Consider the following 22,082-nt stretch of genomic DNA (forward strand, 5'->3'; position numbering starts at 1 on the left):
CAATGGCTGCTTGTTGGAATGTTCTAATATGTATCTCCATGGAGCTCTGAAATAGTCTTTGCCATGTGACTGGATCAGAGATCTGCTCAGTGCCAAACCCACCCAGGTGCCATTCTTCCCCCTGGGCCCAGACCAATTCAGCTTTCCCTGCCACTGCAGTATTCTCCTGCTGACCAAGAGTGTCTGGGGTTTAGGGCATCACTGACTTTTTCTAGGCCTTGCAAATCTTAATATATGATGTGTGTTGCCTCTGTAATTGAAGATAGGCTGTTTGTAAGATGCTAGTGTATAAATTTCCAGGAGCTACGTCTCTTGAATAATTCATCTTTTCTGCTTCATGTGACATGTTGCTGAATATTTTGCTAAAGAGCATGCAGAATGCCTGACCTACTCCTCGTGATCCTCAGGCCAGTTGTTAACTGCCTTGACTTCATTCCTCTATGCAGTGGCACATCAAATTGCTGCCTGAAGCTAATGGCTCTCTTGCGGACTCCTCCTTCCACCTGACAGTACTCCTCAAGCACACTTCTCAGCTCTTTATTCGTGCACAATGCTATGTTCTGCTGGACTCAAGTCAGTGAAAGCCCATGTAGCCACCCAAACGCCTGGCCCTGGCTTGCTGTGTGGTTCAGTTTCTTACTGATCAGGAGGTTCAGCCCCAGTTGACAGACCGACAGACAGAGGCTGTCATGCTTTTCCCATTCACTTTTCTGAGTGCTGCCTTTGTGTGATTTCTGTTGAGGTCTGTTTCCTTCAGCTGTCCTACAAGATTATTTGCCATCTTGAGAATGCTTCTTCTTTTTCCTTTCTTTGCAACCACTTTGGTGCTGGTGCTATGTCCAGTTTTGGTCTGGAACATGTTCTGCTTGCCTTTCCAGTTACATATGCCTCCAGATCTGGCAACACACATGGACCCTGCTCTCTGTCAAGCCACAGAGGTCATTAGCCATAGCTGTGGTAGCCTTGGAGTCCTGGCTACCCATTAAGAGTAATGAGAAAAGAAGATACGCAACTACTCTTTCCTGAGTCAGCTTGTGGAGCTTCAAGACACGCTGCTTTCCATTTTCCTCCAATGCTGTCACAAACAGCTGAAAACTTCTCCCAGGACTATGGAGCATTTTCTGCTGTAATTGATTATTCACAGTGTGCCTAGGACATGTTGTACCGACTTTGAAGTTCTTTGCTTTCTGGACCTATCTAATTTTTTTCCTCTGCTTTGGCGGGTTTCTGATTACTGCAAAAATGAAAAAGGAAAAAAAAAAAAAAAAAGAGAGATAGAGAGAAAAAGAAATAAGAAAAAGAAAGCTCTTCTTGGGGAAGATGTTTGAGCTCCTCCAGTATAACAGCGTAGCTGTGGTTTTATTCTTACAACTTTGTTGTTACCTTCTGTGTGTTGCAGAACCCATGCTTAGGATACGAGCTTCAACAGAAGGAACAAATACTTCCTCCTGTAAGTATATACAAGTTGTTTAAATTATTGCTGGCAAGCTCCTCCAACACATTTTATACTCCATAGCTCAGCAAACAATGTGCTTCCATCTAAAGCTACAGTAAGGGATTGGGAGAGACTGAGTGGGATTCCTGGACCTAAAGATATGTCTTCAAAGGGTTGTTATTTCTTATTATATGCATACATGTGAGTATAACTCTCAAAGTCATGTCCTTTGCAGATTGAGGATCTAACCACCTTCCTTTGGAAAGGTCTAAGTGCATATTTGGGCAGGGCAAAAAGGGAGGAAACTGCTCAAGTGTTTCCTATCTAGAGTTCCCTTCCCTGCCTTCCCCAGGTGATGTGTGACTTCAAAAGTCATCCCCTCTGCCTCCACCTACACCTACCCTGGTCCTAGGGTAGCTGGAACATCATTGAAGCCACCCATTCCCATCTGGAGTGGATTGCCCTTCAACCCTGTGCCAGCTGGTGCATGTTAGAGCTCTTCAGGGTCCTCCCCTTGTACTAGGCTACCCTTGGGAACAGAATGAGGAAGGCAAGGGCACCTCGTTGTGCATCTTACCTCTGCTGGGACAGAGGACTCTTGGGAAAGAGATGGAAGGTTGTTTCTCTTCTCATGTTGGTGGCACACTGGGAGTTTCCAACTCATGTGTGATGAAGGTGACTCTTTTTTTCCTCTGTAGTGATGTTTCCCAGGAAAGCGTGCTTTCCAGTCATTGTGCTATGCACTTTCACCCTTGAAAGCCATCAGGCAGAACCTTCCATCTTTTATCTAGATCCAGACCCCCCACCTGCTCAGCATGGCTTTGTGCAGTCTAGGAGGACACTTCATACAATAAAAGTCAGTGGTGTTGCAGGAGGTAGGATGTTACCTTCTTCTATGCCATTATGTATTGCTAGCTGCCATACAATGTGATGTCAGGTAAAATAGACCAGTGTTGTTGTCATTCAAACTGACAGCTCCAGTGTTCCTATAAGATATTGTGTGTGCTCTGTAGTAAGCTATACATAAATGCCCTTAACTTTCATCTCATAGCTACAGTAGCTGCAAAAGAGGAATGGTCAAGGCCAAGTCCCCTGACACAGCATTCTGAACATTTTTCATATTTTATATGAGACACAGAAGGTTTATTTTGGTAGATTGTCTTCTCAGCTATTAGTCTGGTAAGTGTTGTAAGTGTGTCTTGAAGGAATTTTAGAAATCTGATACGTTATTTTAAAAGATCAAAAAGCTTTCTGACAGCAAGGTGAGAACTGTACATGCTTTTGGTCGCCTTTTTCCTCCAAAGTATAGCAGCAGGGAAGGCAGAAGTAAATCCTGGATCAATTTCAAACAGTTATTTCTTTCTGTTCTGTTCTCAGTTGAATTTATGTAAATCGGGAGTAATAGTATCCAAGTCACTAAAATAAGTAATGGGGGAGAGAGAGCAGCATTGGACATTGCTGTCTATCTGGTGTAGCAAAAGTACTACAAAGCAGGAGGGAGCTGATGTTTATTGCTAACAGATGTGGACGTCTACTCATACTACAGAGCAATGAGGGAATTGAGTCCACGTACTCATTCTAAAGTTGCTTAGGGCTTTTCTTTTCTGAATTTCAGTGGGACATGTCCATTTCACACTTGTCACTGTCAATCTTGTAACAGCTACAGGAGATAAAATAAACTGTTTCCTTCCACTTCTCAGACAATAGCAGATGTTTCAGAGAACATGCCAGCACTGTCACTGTTGGCCAGACGCTGGGAAGGACCTGAGAACAACAGATTGATTAAGTAGGTTCTCTCCCCCAAGCTTTCACGAGTGAACAGACATGTGTCAGGCTTTCCTTTTTTGGGAATTCCAGTGACAGATATTCAGAGCAAAATTTTCAAAACATCCCATCTCTGCAGGACACTCCACAACTGACTTCCCTTTACTCCTTTTATGTGCACATGTACTCCAAATGTTTTGAAAGTGTGAGTCTCCATGCTGTAGTAAGGGAGAAGAGGAAGATACAATAGGCTGATTAGTTTTTGAGTAAATAATCCAAGGGTGGTGGAGAAAATTTGTGCTTTTGTTTACTGTTTCATAATGTAAGACTTCGTGAGACTTGCGATTGCTAACAATGCCCCTAACAGGTAGAAATGCTTCCAACTTCCTGCCATCCCACCCCTAGGATCATACTGTTTATTTTGTACTGTGTAATATTAAAATCTAAGTCAGAACTTTCATTTTCCTTAACTATGGAGTTCTCTGTGTTTTTGTTTGTTTGTTTGTTTGTTTGTTTTTCTTGTTGAATGAAGTGAACAAACCAACAATGATTAGAGCCCTGTGTGCTCTTACTACCAAGGACTGCAGAGGTCATTCTTAAGCATATCAGAACAATTTGAGGATGGAAGACGTTTTTATCCCCTTTCATGGCTGCAAAGTGCTGAATCAAGTCTCCTATAACCCTGTAACTTTATTTTGCTCTGGAAAAAGTAAATCTGATACTTCACCCCAGTGCCTTGGTTTTATAGGCTCATTCAACTGTATTCAAGACTAGAGAAGGAAAAAGTGGAGGTCTTTTTTCTCTTCTGGGTCTTGTTGTTAAAGGAATTTTGGCCTTTTACTAACAGGCAAAAATAGCATACATATGGCAGTCCTTTTATTTAGAAAAGTGGTCCCAAAAGCTGCATTCTTGTTTGTAAACTTGAACGTACCTGGAAAGAAATGCAAAAGCAATGAGGCTTCCAGGCTTAAAATCATCAGCACAGCACACAGCCTCCTGATGGAGATATTCTGCTGATGGAGGTATGCTACAGGAATATACTGAGGGAGTGGGGGGTGAAGAGGAGTGGCTGGCTGCAGGGTGTCTATGCTGGTCACATCCCCTGTTGGTATGGGAATGATCTACAGCACGGTGCGGGTGTATAGACCATCATAACTCAATAGCTTAGTGTACAGTTTCTAAGATCAACAACAGTTTTGAAACCCATGCTTTGAGGGTTAAAATGAGTATATGGGAAGGTATTTCTGACTAACCATCAGGGAGAGAAGCATTTGCTTAGTTGCATCTTGCAGCATTACCTACATGCCCTTGTTTGTGCTGCCTCAATAAGGGCCGCTTCCCATAATATCTGTGGAGACACATTCTCGGGAAGAGACAGGGCATCTTGTGTAGTGCCTGCTCCAGAACTGATTTCTTATTCTGGCATTCTCAATTCAGATTGTCCACGTGTGCCAAATGGTGAGCCAACAGCCATAAAGATGGATCTGCATGGAGCATCTTCTCTGTTTTGTGCCTTATAGTATGGTACCCTCCTGGGGGACATGAGTGTTGATGGAAAATGGGTGGTAGGCTAGTCCCACTTTTTCAGAAGAGTGCAGAGAAATTTTCTTTAGATGACGAAATGTTGGTCATCTGTCCCATAGGTTAATGTAAACTTATTTTCCATCAGACTTTCACACAGGCCTTTTAACACTATGCAGAGAAAAAAAAAAAAAATAGTAGTCAGTTTGGACTGCTCATCTCTTCTCTCTGGAATTAATAATTTGCAAGCTCCAGGCCTGGCATAGCAAGATACCTTCTTAGCATTTCATGTTCTCGTAGCACAATAGCAAATTCCAACCTGCATATTAAATAGACAGCAGATACAGCACACAGCATATAGCCCTTTTACCTGTCACATTTTATCATGTAAAATATTGAGCTGATTTGTAAAAATGTTCTGTGATGAACAGTAAAACCTTCTCTGACATGGTGTTAGGATCATCAGTTTATAGAGTGTTTTTAACAGGAATATTTTGCATCTGCAAGGCAAGAAGCCTGGCCAGTAAATCATCTGTGTCCTAAAATCTTAAGAGCCAAGTTGAATTTCTGCTAGTTTCTGCTTTCCTTCATCTGCTAAATTGGGCCTAGTCTTCCCCATACTATTTTATCTAGTACCTGACATCATTTGCTTTCAGAGAGCATGCATGTTGTCCAGGAACCATAGAAACATTAATTGTCACCTCTAGAAGACAAAAAGCTTTGGATCCTGATGATACAGGCTTTATGTGGCTGTTTCTTTTGTCTTCAGGATTTTTATCCAAACCTCTAGATCAAGAAAACACAGAGTGGATAGTGAAATTTTTCTCTGAGGACTTTCCTACTTTCTGAGGTCTGTGTGAACTGCAGTCCTTTTAAGATATAATATGACTTTGTGGTACCTTACAAGATATACATAGTATATGCATAGTATATGCAAAGTTTCTGTACTAAATTAGTTTCTTCTGGTTTGTTTGGCTTCATTCAAGTGAAACAGCAAAACTGTTTTAGGAGAGTCCAGTAACAGGGCAGAGTCACTTGGGAAGAGGATGGGAAGAGGAAAATACTGTAACTAATCAGAAAAGCTCAAGGAATTCAGATGGTGGAGGCAATTATTCAGGTCAAAGTCAGACTCCCGACTGACTCCTTGCTCTTACAAGACATTAGTCTGACATCCTCAACTATTGGCATGTAATTCACCCATTTTATGGGCTCAGAGGCTGCTTCTCCAGGAAAACCATATACCTGATGAGTTGGTGGGACAGTGGGTCACAGGAAAGCACTATACCACATCATGCATTTTACTTTATTATTTCAATGTTTTTATTTTCCTGAATAATCAGGTGCAGAGAAAATACTCTGCACTGTTGTAAGGATACAGTGGGTGATTAAGGAAAGGTCAGATGACTAGTTCTCTAATTCTTGTGTAAAGTAAAATTAATTTAAGTCTCCTGGTTAGTGGAATGATGCTTATAGAACAAAGATCCCTGTTAAAATATGGTAGGGCATTATTTTCCGGTTTCTTTCTCCACAGTGGACACTAATCACAATTGTCAGCACAGTGGTGATTTCAGCACCCTTATGATTTGATCTGGCATGACAAATCCTATTTCCTGTGTTTAAATTTTGCAGATAGGGCAAACTCATGTGAATAGGTAATATTTCCCAGAAACATGGCTTTCAGCCTTTATGTGGCTTTGGTCTAAGGCTGCTGTGACATTAAATGCCTGCTTCCAAAATGCTTAATCTTGCAGGGTTCTCTGTAGTTACGCTCTTGGTTTCCTAGCCTTGGTCTTCAGTTGGCACTGGGGACCTGAGCTGGGTTAGGCAGCTCCACAGGGTAGACTGCACACGTCAAACTTATGAAATAACACCGCTACTAGAAAGTCAGTTTTCTTCTGTGCTGAGGTGTGGGGATTTGGGGTAGTTTGGTGGTTGGTGGTTTGTTTTGCTTTATTTTGTTTTGTTTTGTTTTCTGTCAAAGGTCACAGAGGTAAAAGGCAATGAGCAATATTAACATTAGAAGAAGCTGACATAACAGTCACAAAGGAATCAGTGGAACAGTTTATAAAGCTTTAATAGAGTTACAGAGTGGAAGGGTTTTTAAGACATTGGCTTTAGTAATCTGTATATTTGCATTTATAGATATAAATCTATAAGGCTAGCACTTCTCTCAGTATTTCTTAATGATGAAGCAATAGTGTCTTATGTATAAGGATACACACATATATAGGTTTTAAAAGTATACGTGTATAATGATGAAGGCAAAGTTTTAGATCTGCTTATTTCAGACTGTTTTCCTGATGTCATGGATTACACCACAAAAAGCACCACCAACCATGTGACAGGCTACTCTACTAGCATACATGTTGTAAAAGAGACTGGAACCTTTTCTTTTGCTTGATTTTTTCCTGAACAAATTTCACAGACCCACCTCCCTTTGCCTTTAACATATTATGGATCTTCCCCTCTCCAAGGTTCTCACAGAAACTCTTCCCATCGTTCAGCAGAAGGGGTCAGAAGGGTTAAATGTTTTCTCAAAACTGTGTTTCTAAGATTGCAACTCAAATCCAAATGTAAACCTCCTGGAAAATGTATCTCTGTGGGAGAAAAAAAAAAAAAAAGTCTAATTCTTTGTGGTTCAGGATGTCAAAAAGATATTATTTTTAAACATCAGTGACAGCCTGGGGTAGGATTGCCTCTATGGACAGAGATCCATTGATTTTGATTACAGTGGTGGTATCTACTCCGTAGGGTAACTGTGACCCTGGAAGGCCTTGCACCTTGTTTTCCCAAGAAAACTCTCATAAAAGTACTTCAAAAACTACTAAAGATAAGCTAAAAACTGAATGTCTCTTCACTTGTAGAGTGGGAGACACCTTCACCACAGTGTAGCTGGCCAAAAGACAGATCATAAATGCTCCTTCAGCTGAATCTCAGGGAAAGGAGAATGTGGGCTCTATTCCTAACATTTTTCAGAATCCCCAAGTATGTCGGAACCTCACTTTCTGAGACCCTGTAAATTTGGATAACAGAATTTGGCTTCAGGGGTCTGCTGATAAGACCTGGTGTCACTGAGGGCTTTCCAGAGGCTCTAATCACATCAAAACTTTTAACAGTTTATGCCTTTTTTGGTTTCTTCTCCCCACCATATGCTGAAGTTACATGTATTATGTACCCAACAGAGACCCAAATCAACGTATTTCTGTTTTGCTAGCCTAACCTATGCTGACATGGAAGATGCAAGCTTGAGCACAGGGACCTGTTGGTGGTATGACCTTGGTCTTTTGGTGGCTGTGTCTTCCATGGGAAGAATTCTGTGGTGCTGTCACTGTGACAAAAACAGGTGCTCAAAGATGTATGTGTTCTGCATGAATACAGATTAAGATTAATACAACAGGCAATTACCAATTTACCCCTGAAGTCTACAAATTCTGTTAATCTCTTTATCTTCCACCTAGTTTCCAACAATACCTGCCAAACCCTTGAGAGACTTCGCCCCCAGGCACCCCCGGTGATACTGGCAATACAGGGTCCTCTGTGTCACTGTTGGTGGGAAAGTCACAAGGAAAAGGGTAGTTCTGAAGGGATGTGGGTTTTCAAAGCTGAATTGTCCAGCAAGCCTGGAGGTTTTGCTGGGCTTCCTTTGGCAGAGAATACCTGGTCAGTATACCTGATTTTCTTGGATGATGTGTTTTGGGCTTTCTATTCCACATTCTTCCTGGGGACATCTTAGGCTGCATCGGCTGTAAACAGAGACACTCTATGGCATTGCAAGGCCCTGGTCCATGAAATGTTGTTTCAAGCTAGTGGTCTGGCAGTGGAAGAATCTGTGATGAGGCAGAAATGGATGAAACACAAGGAAGTCAAGAGACAGGTCTGATGCTTTGCTTCCATGCTGAGCTTCCTGTTCAGTCAGTTTTTGTAAACCACCAAAGGCAGACACCATTGTCTAAGGAGAAGGAACAAACTTTCTTAGAGAGCAGTAAGGGAAGGAAAGATACCCCTCAGAGTTATTTGCCTTGTCTCCTAGGCTCTGTTGATTCCACAGCAGGAACCCATGGAATCCCATCCAGTTTAATAACTGGAAGTGCCTCAGCATTCAGTTGGATTTGTTTCTAGATGATGAAATCAGAGGATTACACAGCAGTACATAAAGGATCAACAAAAAATACTCTGTTATCTTCAAAATAACTCATGAGGTTTGTAGCTTTGAGTAAGTTCTGCTTGCTTAAAATTAATTCCTTGATAAGTTACTTTTTACATCTTAAAGAAATGCAAACTGCATGTCAGAAGTTATATTTCATAAGCCATAGGCACAGCACTGTATACATAAATGTGATCTTTTCGTAGCTGTATGGCTTTGAAGAGCTATCACTGTATCCCCTCATTAACTTCTCCACACACTGGTATGTTACAGCAGAGAGTCAACTTGCAGTATATTCCTACCAGGTAAATAAAAAGCAGTGAATTTCCTTCATGTTTCTATTCCAACGTATTCTGACAGTGCAGTGGGAGCCAAACTAAACCCTTGGGAAGAAATTACCATCCCATCTTTCATGTCCACATCTCTTCTAAATTGCCTTTTGGTAACCTCTCCTAATTGGATGCAAAGTGGGAAAGTTGTATCTCCTGTGACTTTCATTATCAAAATGTTCCCGCAGGTTCCTAATGGTTTCTGCTGTTCTTGAGATTCTCCCCCTGTACAGTGATGAGAATGAATCACTATGCTCACTACAGCAATTAGAGAACAGCTTTTTACAGCCAACTTCCCACTAGGTGTACATCCTTCTAAATGTTTAAAAGTAGTTAGCTATTTAGCTAGTCAGCTAGTCAGTAATTTGGAGTTACACTTGCAGTTGTGTGGAAATGCATGGCAAGGAGCAACAAACAACCTTTTGTGTTGTTTTCTTTTGTGTTTTTGTTTTTTGTTGTTTGTTTGTTTTTTCAAAAAGCTGTGCCCTGGAGGAATTGTCCTTTATTAATTATGTCTCGTGCATGTCAATATGTTCTTTTGGTGAAGATATATATATGTGTGTGTATATCTATATGTATATACATATATATATATATATATATATATGAAGGTGCTTGAATTTCTTTAGATTTCCTACCCTGACTGCCCACTGTTCATGGTAGTCATTTCAACTTTATTATGAATATACAGAGCTCACAGGTGTTATTAGTAATTATATTAGTCACAGCATCTAGCTGTCTGAGATCTATTAGCAAAGTAAGTCCAAGTATATCCTACTGTAGGGATTTGCTTGTTACAAGAGAAGAAATTTTCCATGGCCCTCCCATTTCCAAACTGCATCAACCCTGTTGCAAGACAAAATAGCATGGGGCATTTCTAATTTATGATGCATGATCATAAAGGCAAAGCCTAGGGTGCTAAGTGAAGGGAGGCTGAGGGTGCTAAGTGCACTGGCGTGCTGGAGCAGTTTTTGCTCACTCCATCATTGACATGCTTCCTTGCATCATTCTGCCTCTAACCAGCTGCCGCTTTCCAAGCCACCTGGGCACATTACGAAGAAATGAGTGCATCAAGACCCTTCCCAGGCAGCAGTATGGGTGCCACACCACCAGCTCAACTCTCTTCATTCTAATAAACAGTCCTCCTGCATTATCCCAACAGATGTTGCAACCCCCAAACACTCCTGGGTGACTTTATACCATATCAGAGGGAATTCAGCAAACAGTCATATTCGTGCTATAAAACTGCCACTTGGATGGGCTAAGACACAGCCTTCCCACGATTTAGACTCTGGGACCTGAAAAAACACTGGTATAAATTATTTTTAATGAAGGGCACAGCCCTGTCTCCTTCAGGCTGCCCTGTTTCCTTCCCCACCATGGTGTTCTTGTGGGGCAAAGAACAGCTGGCATCATACCACAGGCCTCCTGAGTTGACCGACGTGGTCCATGCACTGAATCCTTTTTACTGATCTTGAACAGAAAGATGGGGCCACGCTCAGTACCCTCCAGCCCCGAGCCAGCAGAGGACACAACTGTTTTTCCAGCCCTGACCATCTGGCTTTTTGTTTGTTCATTTGTTTCTGTTTTGTTTATTCAGCATAGAAAAGCTCCTTGCTTCAGAGCTACGAATGTTCAGCATTGATGTCGAGTCAGGAAGGATTTGACTAGACAGATCTCTGCAGCCTAAAGCTTTCACAAAGACTGCACGCTGTTGAGCTTATCTTAAAGTCTAGCATTTATACATGGGGTGGTAATAACACTTCAGAAGGTAATGAAGTCATTATTTTTCTGAGATTTGGAAAGTGAAAAACTGAACTCTATTACTGATATTTTTCTGGTAATGTTCACGATGATCTGAAACACGATTCATAATAATGCAATCAAGTGTTTGACAGGTATTTAGAGATTCTCCCTAGAGCCTTCCAAAATGTCAGCAGGTTTGATGGGGAGTATTACAGCAATGGCTGATTTTTCAAAGGAAAAGATAAGCTATACCCAAGGGATTTTTTTTCACTACTGTCTCTTTTGCAGGCAGATATCTAGCTGGTTATTCTGGCTGTGGCAGAGGCCACAGCTACCTACCACATAGAAACCTACTCAGTAAATCTTCTGCTTGCAATTGTGTCACAGACTGTCAGTTGCAGGAAGATTTTTCTAGTCTTCTCAAATTAGAAGTGAGCTAACCACATGTGAGGCTTTTGTCCATTTGAAATATTTGTGTTTTAATGTATAGAAACTGGGGATGTTCTTTCAGTTGTAGCTGAAATTCTGTCGTATCCTTTTAAGTGCTGGCGTCCAGTGCCCTGGGGCATTAGTTGAACAGTTTAGTTATTGTTCTGAGAGAAGAGTAGGTTTAAATGTCTGGTACATTAGCTTGATTAAATGCCATCCCCCCTGCTTTTCCATTCCAAGAAAGTCCAAAACTAGCATTGATTTTTTTTTTGTTTTGTTTGTTTGAATTCCTTAATATTTAATTTAATTTTATTTAAAGCACTATGAACACAGAGTAATTCCACAGACTCCACAGGAGATATCGGGAAACAGGGCTGGAATCTAACCTTGTACTATATTCTGTATACCATTAGTATGACTTTTATTATTTCCCTAGAACTGCTCTTTCCTTCCACTTTCCGGTGGGAAATCTTTGGATTAAAACAAGCTGCAGGCTATGCAGAATTCCTGAATGTTTTAATGATCTATGCAAAACCCATTAGTTGCCACAATGGCAACTACTGCTTGACAGACAGTAGGATAACAGTTGTCTCAGAGTCTGTGAGGTGTCAGAGGAATCTTAAACACTAATTTTGCAGGAAGTATGAGCAAGCGCCTACAGCAGCAATGCAGCTCATTTAAATGTACGTCTGTCTGTCTTGAGGCAGAACTAGTATTTCGTTTTTCTGGTGTGATGAGCTTTGAATCGATTGCTGTCTCTGATCATAGGCAAGTCACATATACAGAATAGATGCTTGTAATTCCTTTAGATATTTGTCACTTTGGAGGAAAGAAGAAGCTAAGAAAGGTCCAGGGGAGGAATGCTATGAATATGGATTCTGTAATTTCTTTGGTAGACTAGTACTTAAGCAAATGTAGCTGTGATCCCTGATAACATGGTTAGATGGATCAATCCCAGACTTCATGGGAGATGACACGAGTCTGAAATCCTGTCTACCTGTGTTCAGACAGCACATTAAGGCTGTGCACGAGGTGAAAGTTGCATCTCTCAGAGGCAGGAGAGAGGAAATTATGTATGGCTTAGGGACTGTTTACCCTAAATAGTTGCATGTTTGGAGCCTCCTTCTCTGAAGACACTCAAAACCCACCTGGACACTATCTTGTGCAACATGCCCCGGGTGACTCTGCTTGGCAGGGGTTTGGACCAGATGATCTCCAGAGATCCCTTCCAACCTCAACCACACTGTGATTCTGTGATCTGTGCTGTCTATCCTATGACTTATGCACCGTACACCAAGTGTATAAGTGACCTCTCTTGTTGGCAGCAGTGCTGCAAGTGAATTACACTTTAGAGGACATCAGCTAAATGTCAGCACTTTACTAATTCTTTCAGCCAAATGGACACCTGGAGAGTTAATGTGTTGTTGTACTTATTGTTTGAGTTATGTATAGAAAATATGCAGTAAAACTCCAGATAATTGGATGTGGATTACATTTGTAATTATATGTTCACTGGATAATATGCATGATTCAGAGACCTAATATTCACCCCAGCAAGAAAACAGAGTTATAAGGCAGGCTGAGCAAATGGAGCTTTTCAGTTGAAATGTGCAAATGAAATTTTTCGCACACATGGGCAGTATTAGCAGATCACCACTCAGGGGTGCAGGGGAAGAATGGTTTCCTCTGAATGCGGTAGAAATCTGTTCCTTAGGAACAGGATCCTCAGGATCGATTTTATCCTGAGGAATAGCTCTTTTCGTCTATAAATATCTTGTAAAATATCAGACTGGCATTCACAATAGCCCTAAAGCAGCATGGATAAAACACTGGATGGAGAATCTTCTCTGGATTGAAAAAATAATAATCAAAAAAGAGTGAGCCAAAAATATTATTACCAAATTTTTAAAAGAAGGTGTGAATGAAGTAGCTGTTGTTGAAACAATCAGCTACTGTTGAAAAAATGACACAGGATTACTGAAAATTTTGAAACTTCTTTAAAGAGAAAAGGATTCTTTATAATAACAATAATAATAATAATAATAATTAAGAAAAAAACAGGGATCAGCTAACTTCCTAGAACAGGAGTCAAGCAGAGAACAGGTTGTCAATTTGTTCAGATTTACTGCTCTCAAGTGCTTCTGCTGTAATCCCATGCTACAGGGGTGGCTGGGTGCAAGAAAGGCTCATCTCAGCAAGCAGAAGCATGTATGTATGAACCAGCATTTCTGCTGAGTCTTTGTCTCAACCAGCTATCACTGTCCATTTCTTGAATGGTGCTGTATCTTTGGTGTCTCCCCTTGTTACTGCAGCAAGTCATCAGTGTGACAATGGCTATTACAGCATTTATAAGAAATGCTCACAAGTAGGGGCCCAGAAAGTCTTTCAGGAGTTCTACATATTTTTCTGATCTCTGAGGGTTATTTCTTCCTCAGCCCTAGTTATGGCTCCTGCCTTGGCCTTCAGTAGCTCTGCAGAAAGCAGGTATTTGGGTTTATTTTCAGCATGGTCTCTGCACATCATACCACCTTTCTTACAGGGGCAGTCAATCACTCTGTACATGACAAGGCAGAGGTGGGATCAAGGACATGTCAGCCTTGTTTTTGGCTTTTCCTGAGACATATAAGCAAACAGTGTATTATGTTCAGTCAGAGTGATGAATGAAGAAGACTAAACCTTTTCCATCTGCAAAGACAAAAGCAGGGGGAAGTAAGGGAGAAAACAGAGAACACCAATTCCTTCTTGTTGAGATTGAAATATTAGTGGCTCTCATATGAGAGTCCCATCTGCCAGCTCGTGAAGCTGATCATGTGTGAGGCATTTGCACTTTGGTGCTTCATCTCCCTGACCCGCCAAGCCCAGAGACCTGTCTCGGGCAGCAGGCAGCAGTTGGTGCCTCTGAGACTGGTCTGATGCCTCTGCTAAGTGAGTTTCCTTCTAAGCTGTGACCGTGAAAGGTAACTCAGCCTTTTTGACTCATATTTCCCCTCTTGTTATATCTGCAGGGCGTCTTGTCTCTTCTATAATCTTGTTTGGTCACTGTCTCCAGCTCCCTCCTGCTCTCCCATAGCAGCCCCCACTTCGTAGTGCCATGGATCAGGTTCCTCGTTGTGAGGCCACCCAGAGTCCAGTGACTTTGGAAGGGGGCTGTCCTACCTTACAGAGACGGGGCAGACAGGGACAATGGACGATTAAACCCTAAGCCAATAACTGCAGCATAATCTTCTCTCAGTGTGCTGCCTCTCCTCATTCCTTGTCTGCATCGACTAGAAACAGCTACAGCAGCAAGCCACACAATCAAATGTTGAGGCTGGAGTTGCATGCCGTCTCTGACACCTTGAATAGTGTTGAACGTGATTGATGTGGGAACACAGAGCACCAGAATGTAACAGTGCTTTACTGATTTCTGTCTCTAACTGGGGGCAAGGCTGAAAAATGGAGAGGATAACGTAAAAAGAGTCTTCAAGGAAAGCTGTGGAACTCCTTTATTACCCAGCAAATGTCTTCCTTGCCTTTTAGTGATTAATGATTGACTTATATGCTAAAGTAAGAGGCTTACTAGACCTTGCATAAGAAGCAATTGTTTTTGTTAGTGCATTGAGGGAATACACGTTCCCGTGTAACTATCAGATCTTTTCTCTTGACCTGAAGAGGGCCCGAGCAAATAGGTGTTTCTTAGAGGCTGGTAAGATTTTCTGTTTTCACTTCTTTTTCCAGATGAAGAAATACATATATACTTTTAAGTGTCTCTTTCCCATACAGTAGACTCTGACCACAGAGGCCAATAAAACTTCCTGGCAGGCTGGAGAAGTGTAATTTGGCCTGCTTCTGGCAGCCTGCAGAGGTCCCTCCCAGAGCTCAAGCAGTGGATGGGGACATCCTGATAGGCAGAAGGCACTCCCTTATTATATTGTTGTAAGATCATAAACTGCAAGGCTTTGGGGGCCTCGGTGGCCCATGTTATATGCTGAGCAAGAGGTCTGTGTCTTTTCAAGATGTCTAACAGACGTTAGGATTGGCCACAGTTTGATCTGGTTATGGTTTATTTGTGTCAGAGTAGACACAATTAATATGTGGGTGTAAATACAGAGAAAATATGTCTTCAGGAGAGAGCCAGCACAAGGCTTCTGTCACTGATGTTTACCTTTGCCCTGTTGTTTCATCCACCGTGATTAGAAATTCATCAAATACGTCCAGAGAATTTGCATGCTTAGCCTGCTTTGGAAAGAGGGGATTGTCTAGCTGTGGAAGGAGATTATGCAGCAATTTCCTCCTCAGCAGAGCAAGACAATGAATCTGACTCTTCATTATAGAGGAAGGATGAGTAAGTACGGTTGCATTTCCTGTGCAGCAAGAGCAACATGAGCCGTGCTCCACATTCCTCTGGGAATTTCCATGATTGTGTCGATTTCAGACATGGTGCATAATGTTACTATGAGAAAATGTAGATGTTTGAAAAGGAATCTGGGGAAGGGGAAAGGGATCGATCGATTTATAAAATGAGGTGTTTGATCTCATCTAGAAAGGCAGCTGTACAAGAGAGGACAGAGGCTCAGAGTTTGTTGCTGGAGCTTTTTAACTCATGCATTAATTACCGACAGCAGCCATGTGTTACTGAGATGACTGTAGTTTTTAATAGATACTCTCACGTTTTCTCAGCACCAATGAAAATACTACCCTGTGTTTTCTCTAGGTGGGAGGCTGTAAAGGAGGCTCACAGTTACTTGTATTTGCTAAATAAATGAAGGAGAGAGGTCCCACAAATCTGCATCCCTCTCTGTTTTCACACTCCCACTCAGAGTGAACGCAACTTAGTGCTGATGGCCAGACATCAAACATTCCCTTGGTGTTTTCCAGAGCTTCTAACAGACATGCAACTCTGCTTCCTTTTTTCTAAATCCTTTACTTGAGGGAGTTAATACATCTGCAGTTGCAGAAGTGTATCAGGGACCATATTCACAAGTGCACATTCTTGGATGCTTAAGAAAGACAGTACAGTAAGGGCATATGAGCAAGACACACTGACCAAAGGAAAGTTTTCTTGAGCAACCCTGAACACATCCTTTAGGACTGTTATAAAAGAGGATTGTAGGCTGGGAATCCCATACTGGCACTTGGTCCCTGAGGGAACAGCCCATGAACCCAGAGCACCATGTGTGGACACCCCAGAGAATGCCCAGAGAGACTGCTGCTGCCTCAAAACTAAAAACATTCCCTACTAGGATTAGCCTGAACACTGAAGAAAGGTTGTTCCATGCTCATTTGCTGAGAGAGGTTCTGTGCAGACATCCAGGCTGTTGGAGATGACCCAGATGGAGTGGTGGAATTTTTTTCCAGTCATGCCTATCCCACAGTCCCCAACACATCACTTAAAGGAAAAACTACCTCCCTTCCCCCTCCCCTCCCCCCCCCCCCCCAAAAAAAAAGGGAGAGGGGGAACATTCAATCATCACTGAATAAGTGTGCTAAATGTTAAACATGTCTTTCTACAATCCACAAGCTTTAGGAAAAATGCTTCAGTGGTTCATCTCTTTAGAGTAGAAAATGTTTTATCTTTTTTTTTCTGCAAAGCTGGACATTTCCTTCAGCAAGAGTAACTTGGAAATAAGTTGCCCTAAGACAGCCTGCAGTGCTGGCATTTAAATTGTGCTCTTAGGAGAGAAGGAAACTGCCCCCAAGGGGGAAGAAAAAGGGTAGCCACATCTGTTGACTTTAAAGTAAATCCAAAAGCTGCTACTTACACATTGGGTGAAGTCCGCCATGATAAAAAGGTCTGAAGAACAATTCTGGCTCATCCAGCACCCTTTAGGATAAGAAATAAAGGAGAGCCCTGAGTGCTGGGCAGGTGCAGGTAGGGAACTGAGGTACATAAGAGCATATGAAAACCTGTGCCTGTGTTAGGCACAACAAAAAATGTGCCCATTTTTTGATGCCTAAGCACATTTTTTGGAACCATATTTTTTCTTCTCATAAAAGAAATGCAGTGACTGCACATGCCTTATTAAAAGATTACTTGTTTGGCTTATGGCCATAGAGGAATAATTCTTCTTATTGCTCAATAGATCAAGCCACTGTCATTTTAAACACTAGCTGAATTTCTGATGGGAACGTGAAAGAGTTAATTTTACTGCTGTGGTGTTACTGTAGCATTAAAATAACAGCAAATTTGGGGATCATAGATTTGATCCCCTTCTTGCAGCATATATTTTGATCATAGAGAAAATCCTTGTGAAATTATGCATGTTCTGTAAACATCTGTCTCTTTTACTTGGAAAATATACAAGTTGAAATGTGGACTAGTAAAGTATAAGTAAGACGCATGGATGAAAGCAGAGTGGTGCCTTTTGAATTCATAGGCATTTAAAGTAATTTTTTTCTTATTTTTTATGAAGAGTCTTAAAATGCTAAAAATTCTTTGATTTCACGTAATGCAATTTTTCTTATGTTTCATAAGAAAAGATGATGGAAGGGGTTGGCACTTTAATTTTCATTGGTGTTTTCCTTCTCTTAAGTTGTCTTTTTTTTTTTTTTTCTTTAGCAATTGAAAGCTTTTCTTTCTTAATAGGATTAGCTGAAATAATTACCGAAGGATTTCTGTGTGTCATCTGAGTACAGTTTCCCACAGCACCATTAAAACCCTGTTTGCAATAGGGAATTTGTCAATGGCAGGGGGCAGCTGAAGAGGCTGTAGTTAAATGTTACCACTTAAAACAGAGAAGGTCATCTCATCATGCCCAATTTGTAGGAAGAAGAAACAGCAGCTTCTTGCCAGCAGGAAACTACAACTGAAAGCTCACAGTCAGCAGGGTGAAGTCAGGGGCCATGACCTAAATGGCAGATGCTGCGGCAGCACTCCTCTACAGCAGTTCTTGTCCCTGTCCTGTTCAGTTACTACAAGTGATCTGGGACAGCAAAGTTTTAATGTTACATGTTCCAAATTTCAGGCAAACCCCTTGGTTCTTGCTCCAGACCAAGGTCTTTCCCTCTGGCCTATGAGGAAGGAAGTCTACTTACATTGTTTTGGTGTATCCCTGTCACACCCCATGTGACATATGTTCCCACACTGTATAAGAAAAGCTCCAGATTCTTCAGCTTTCGGACAGCTCCTTGCTGCTTTTTCCAGTTTTCAGATTTTAGACAGAGTATCAAGGAGTTATAAATTTGTACAGGAAAGGAACCAAATAACCTCATGAGGAAAAAAATAAGGAAAAAAAAAAAAAAAAAAAGGAAAGAAAGAAAGAAACACCTAAAAGTGTCTTGGTTTGGTTTGTGTCTACACAAAGGTATCTGGCTAGGGAAGCTGGTTTGAATTGATTTCTGTGGCTTTAATCCATGCATCTAATCCGTAACTTTATTACTTGTTCAAGTCACACCGTATTGTTCTGCTGCTTCTTAGCCTTTATGTCAGGGGTTCTGGCTTGGTTTCTATATTTGTATGCAGCATAGTATGTTGTTCAGGATAACTAGAAAATGAAATCTGAAAGGCATTTCATGAGCGTGTGTGTGCAGATATCAGCTTGACAGATACATGTCTGCAATGATAGATCATTGTTCAGTATGCCAGGAAATGAGCACTTCTGGCCTGACTTGTCTGATATTCCTTGAAATCATAGGATGTGTGTGGGGATTTCTGCAGCTCAGTGTGAACACTGCATTGTTACTGTGGGAAAAGGGCTTGATAAAGACCTTCACTTGGGGTCCTTTGTCTTGTGCTGCTGTCTATACCTGTTTCCTCTCTGCCTGGTCCCTAGAGACTTCTGACTTGCGTAAATGCATTTGAACATAATCACATTCGGGGATCAAAGAAAATACAAAACCTTACAGTCACAAGTTAATTCTTCCTGGAATAACTCCTACAGGTTGACCACAGTTGCCTGCCCTAGTGATAGTTTCAGACCCCTCATCCTGCCCTGCTTCTGTGATTTTCCACATACCCAGTGTTATTCAGCTACTTTTGTTGGCACTCTTGGAAACTCTCTCATTACCTAATGCACCAGTGAGCTGACTGTTGCCAGTAGCTACAACTTACCTCTACAATGGTAGGCAGTAAACCTGAACTTTCTAGCAGCTGCAGCCACATTAATAATGCATTATGTTTCCTGTAACTACATACATGCACAGAGATTTATTTATTTATTTATTTATTTATTTATTTATTTATTTATTTATTTATTTATTTATTTATTGAAAGAGGTGGAGGGTGGAAGGTGGTGGAAACAGCTACAGCTCATTATTAATGCTGACTAGACCTCAGCTGCATAGGTTTTTAATTAGCCCATGTCTAACCCTAATAGACACTGTTGGGATGATACTGGCACTTCTTAAGCTGGCTAGTGTAGGAGGGGAAGTGTACTGTCTGCTTGCACATACATTGCGTAGTATTACTAGCACATATTCAGCAGTGCAGGCCCAAACTTTATCCTCTTTTGTTTTCCAGTGCTCTTGCTAAAATCTCAGTCATATTGTGTAATTCAAGACATCTCCAAAGAGTGATTTCCGTGCAGCTGAGCAGAGCTGCTTTCCTGATGAACCCATGAACTGATTCCTAAATAAGAAAAGAAATACAATATAGAGAATTTCATATATTTTTCAGGTGTTATTAACAAGGCCTCCAGAGAATCATTTCAATTGATGAGTGAGGCAGGATCACCGTCTTTACTCTTTGAGGTGTAGGAAGTTCAAAATTCAAGAAACCATGCCTTTTCCTCTTTTAGCTGAGCTTCATGCTCCTGGAATAAATAGAAACAACGTGATGCCCATGAGTATGTCTGGCAGCTTTGGGGAGCCCTGGTGAGCTCTGGCCTGAAGAAGGGCTCTGCCCCATGTAGCTTGTGTCTTTAGTATCTGATTTATTTTGGTCACATCCTTGTTTTCTCCTCTAGCAAGAACAAAGCTGTTAAAATACATCAAAAACCCAGTAGGAAGGACACAGGGTTTCGTGTGAAATTAGGAACACAAAGAGGATTTGTTGCCCCTTGGCAGCTTTTAATTTAATTGGAGTTAAGCAGCGGTTAAGCAGTATGCAGGGAATTTTTGAGCAACAGGAAGGCTGCAATGCTCAAGTGAGAGCAAGCACTCAATCTTACTACTGCTTTGGCTGAGCGGGCTGAAATCTTGCCCACACTGGCAAGAAATTTGGTCCCATCTTTGCAGCAGTCAATGTCTGAAGGAGTGCTAGAGTTTTATAGTGTCTGGCTTCTAACTGCAGACATGATCAGAAAAGGACTTAGGCATAGACTTCACCTTGGGCATGTGTGCCTGAGCTAAAGTCACCAGGGACCACTTTCTCCCTATGGGCTGGGGAAAGGAAGGAGATGAGCACCCACACTGACCACTACTTGGGCATAGGCTCCTGTTCACATCAGAAGGCCAAATGGCATTATGTGTCCGCACCTAAGCATTTGCCACTCATTTTTCAGGCTGCTAATTGGCCTGACAGTTGCCAGTTTTGCCACAGTGGCTTCCCTGTGTCCTATGGTGCCTGGAAAACCCCTTGGTAAGAGGAGCAGCCTGGGGTCTTGTGGCGCAGGACGGCTGAGACCTGCAGCCACTGCACTGCTGGACTCTGCAGAATGGTCTCAACAGCAGACAGGAGCAAACAGGGAGAAAACATTTGGTAGCCCAAGGTGTGCACCAGTCTTCAGGAAACCACCACTCTAACCCAGCAAAGCCCCAAAGCAATGTTGTCTCCTCCTTACAGCCTGTAGGTGCTCGTTGCCATTCCCTACCATTGTAGCCACCTCTCCCACCACAGGCACAGCATGGCTGCTGTGGTGTAGATGAGCACGGGTCTCTTTAGTTGACTTTTTCTCTGACTAGCAATTTGGATGAGCTTGGCTGGGGACATAGAACACAGGGTGACCTCAGCCCTGCCAGCCTGGCCCTCCCTTTCAAATACTCTTTCAGAGTAAATGCATTTCTCCTTCTGGCACCCTCAAGAAGAAGGGAAACAAAAGTGTGTCCCCTCCACCCACTTCAATATAGTCTTTTTGCCACTTCACAGATTCTGTGGTGAAGCACAGGGGGATAGAGGGTACCCCTGGTAGACATGAACTGTGAATGCACGAAATGCTGCATGAATAAGGCATCCCTCAAATGAAATGATGATTGCTGTGAACTTGGTCTGAGACATCTGTATGTACAAGCAGGCAAACACTCCCATGCATGCTTTTGTTGTCAGTAGTGGGTATTAGAAGCAAATGAACTCTGTAGCAAAGGGTCTATTTACTTGCCCTGCTCTGCACTGCTGTGAGCTTTGAAGACAGGTTTTTTTGCTCTGTCACTGCCTCCTGTGCTCCATTCCTCAATTGCCCAATGCCTTGTGGAACGGGGTGTTTCTAAAACATCACTACTGCTCTTGCACCGCTCAGCAGCAGTGGCCACCATTGCCCTGTACTGTGCATGTCAGTGTGTTAAAGGCAAGCAAGTTTTGATGAACCTGTTTTACTCTGGGTTTATTCAGTGCCTGAAGCAGCGCAAAGTCTGCTCTGTGGCTTTGAATGGCATCAGTGAAATGATTATATAAATTGATGTGTTATATTATTTGGAGCAGTTTTGTCCTCTTGCATTTGACAAGACCCAACCTGATGCAGGAACATTAAAGCCCAATGTATTTGAGTAACTTCCTTATACCACTTCATTTTATTTTATTTTTATTTCTGAAAGGTGGGAGGTTTGATTTTGTGCCAGACCGTACATAACACAAACAGTGCCT

The 22,082-nt window shown here is 41.9% G+C and overlaps 1 protein-coding gene across 1 annotated transcript in view; it reads left to right on the forward strand.

Annotated features, from left to right (window-relative positions):
• Nucleotides 1-22,082, forward strand: part of NRG1 (neuregulin 1) — a gene marked incomplete at both ends in the record, with an annotated part of 180,219 nt that overhangs the window by 46,173 nt on the left and 111,964 nt on the right. Inside the window, one exon of the mRNA XM_084305026.1 lies at nucleotides 1,400-1,450. Coding sequence (XP_084161152.1) covers nucleotides 1,400-1,450 — 51 coding nt within the window. The remainder of the gene's footprint in view (nucleotides 1-1,399; nucleotides 1,451-22,082) is intronic.

This window comes from Netta rufina (assembly GCF_964035555.1).
Source record: "Netta rufina genome assembly, chromosome: Z".
Taxonomy (NCBI): Eukaryota; Metazoa; Chordata; class Aves; order Anseriformes; family Anatidae; genus Netta; species Netta rufina.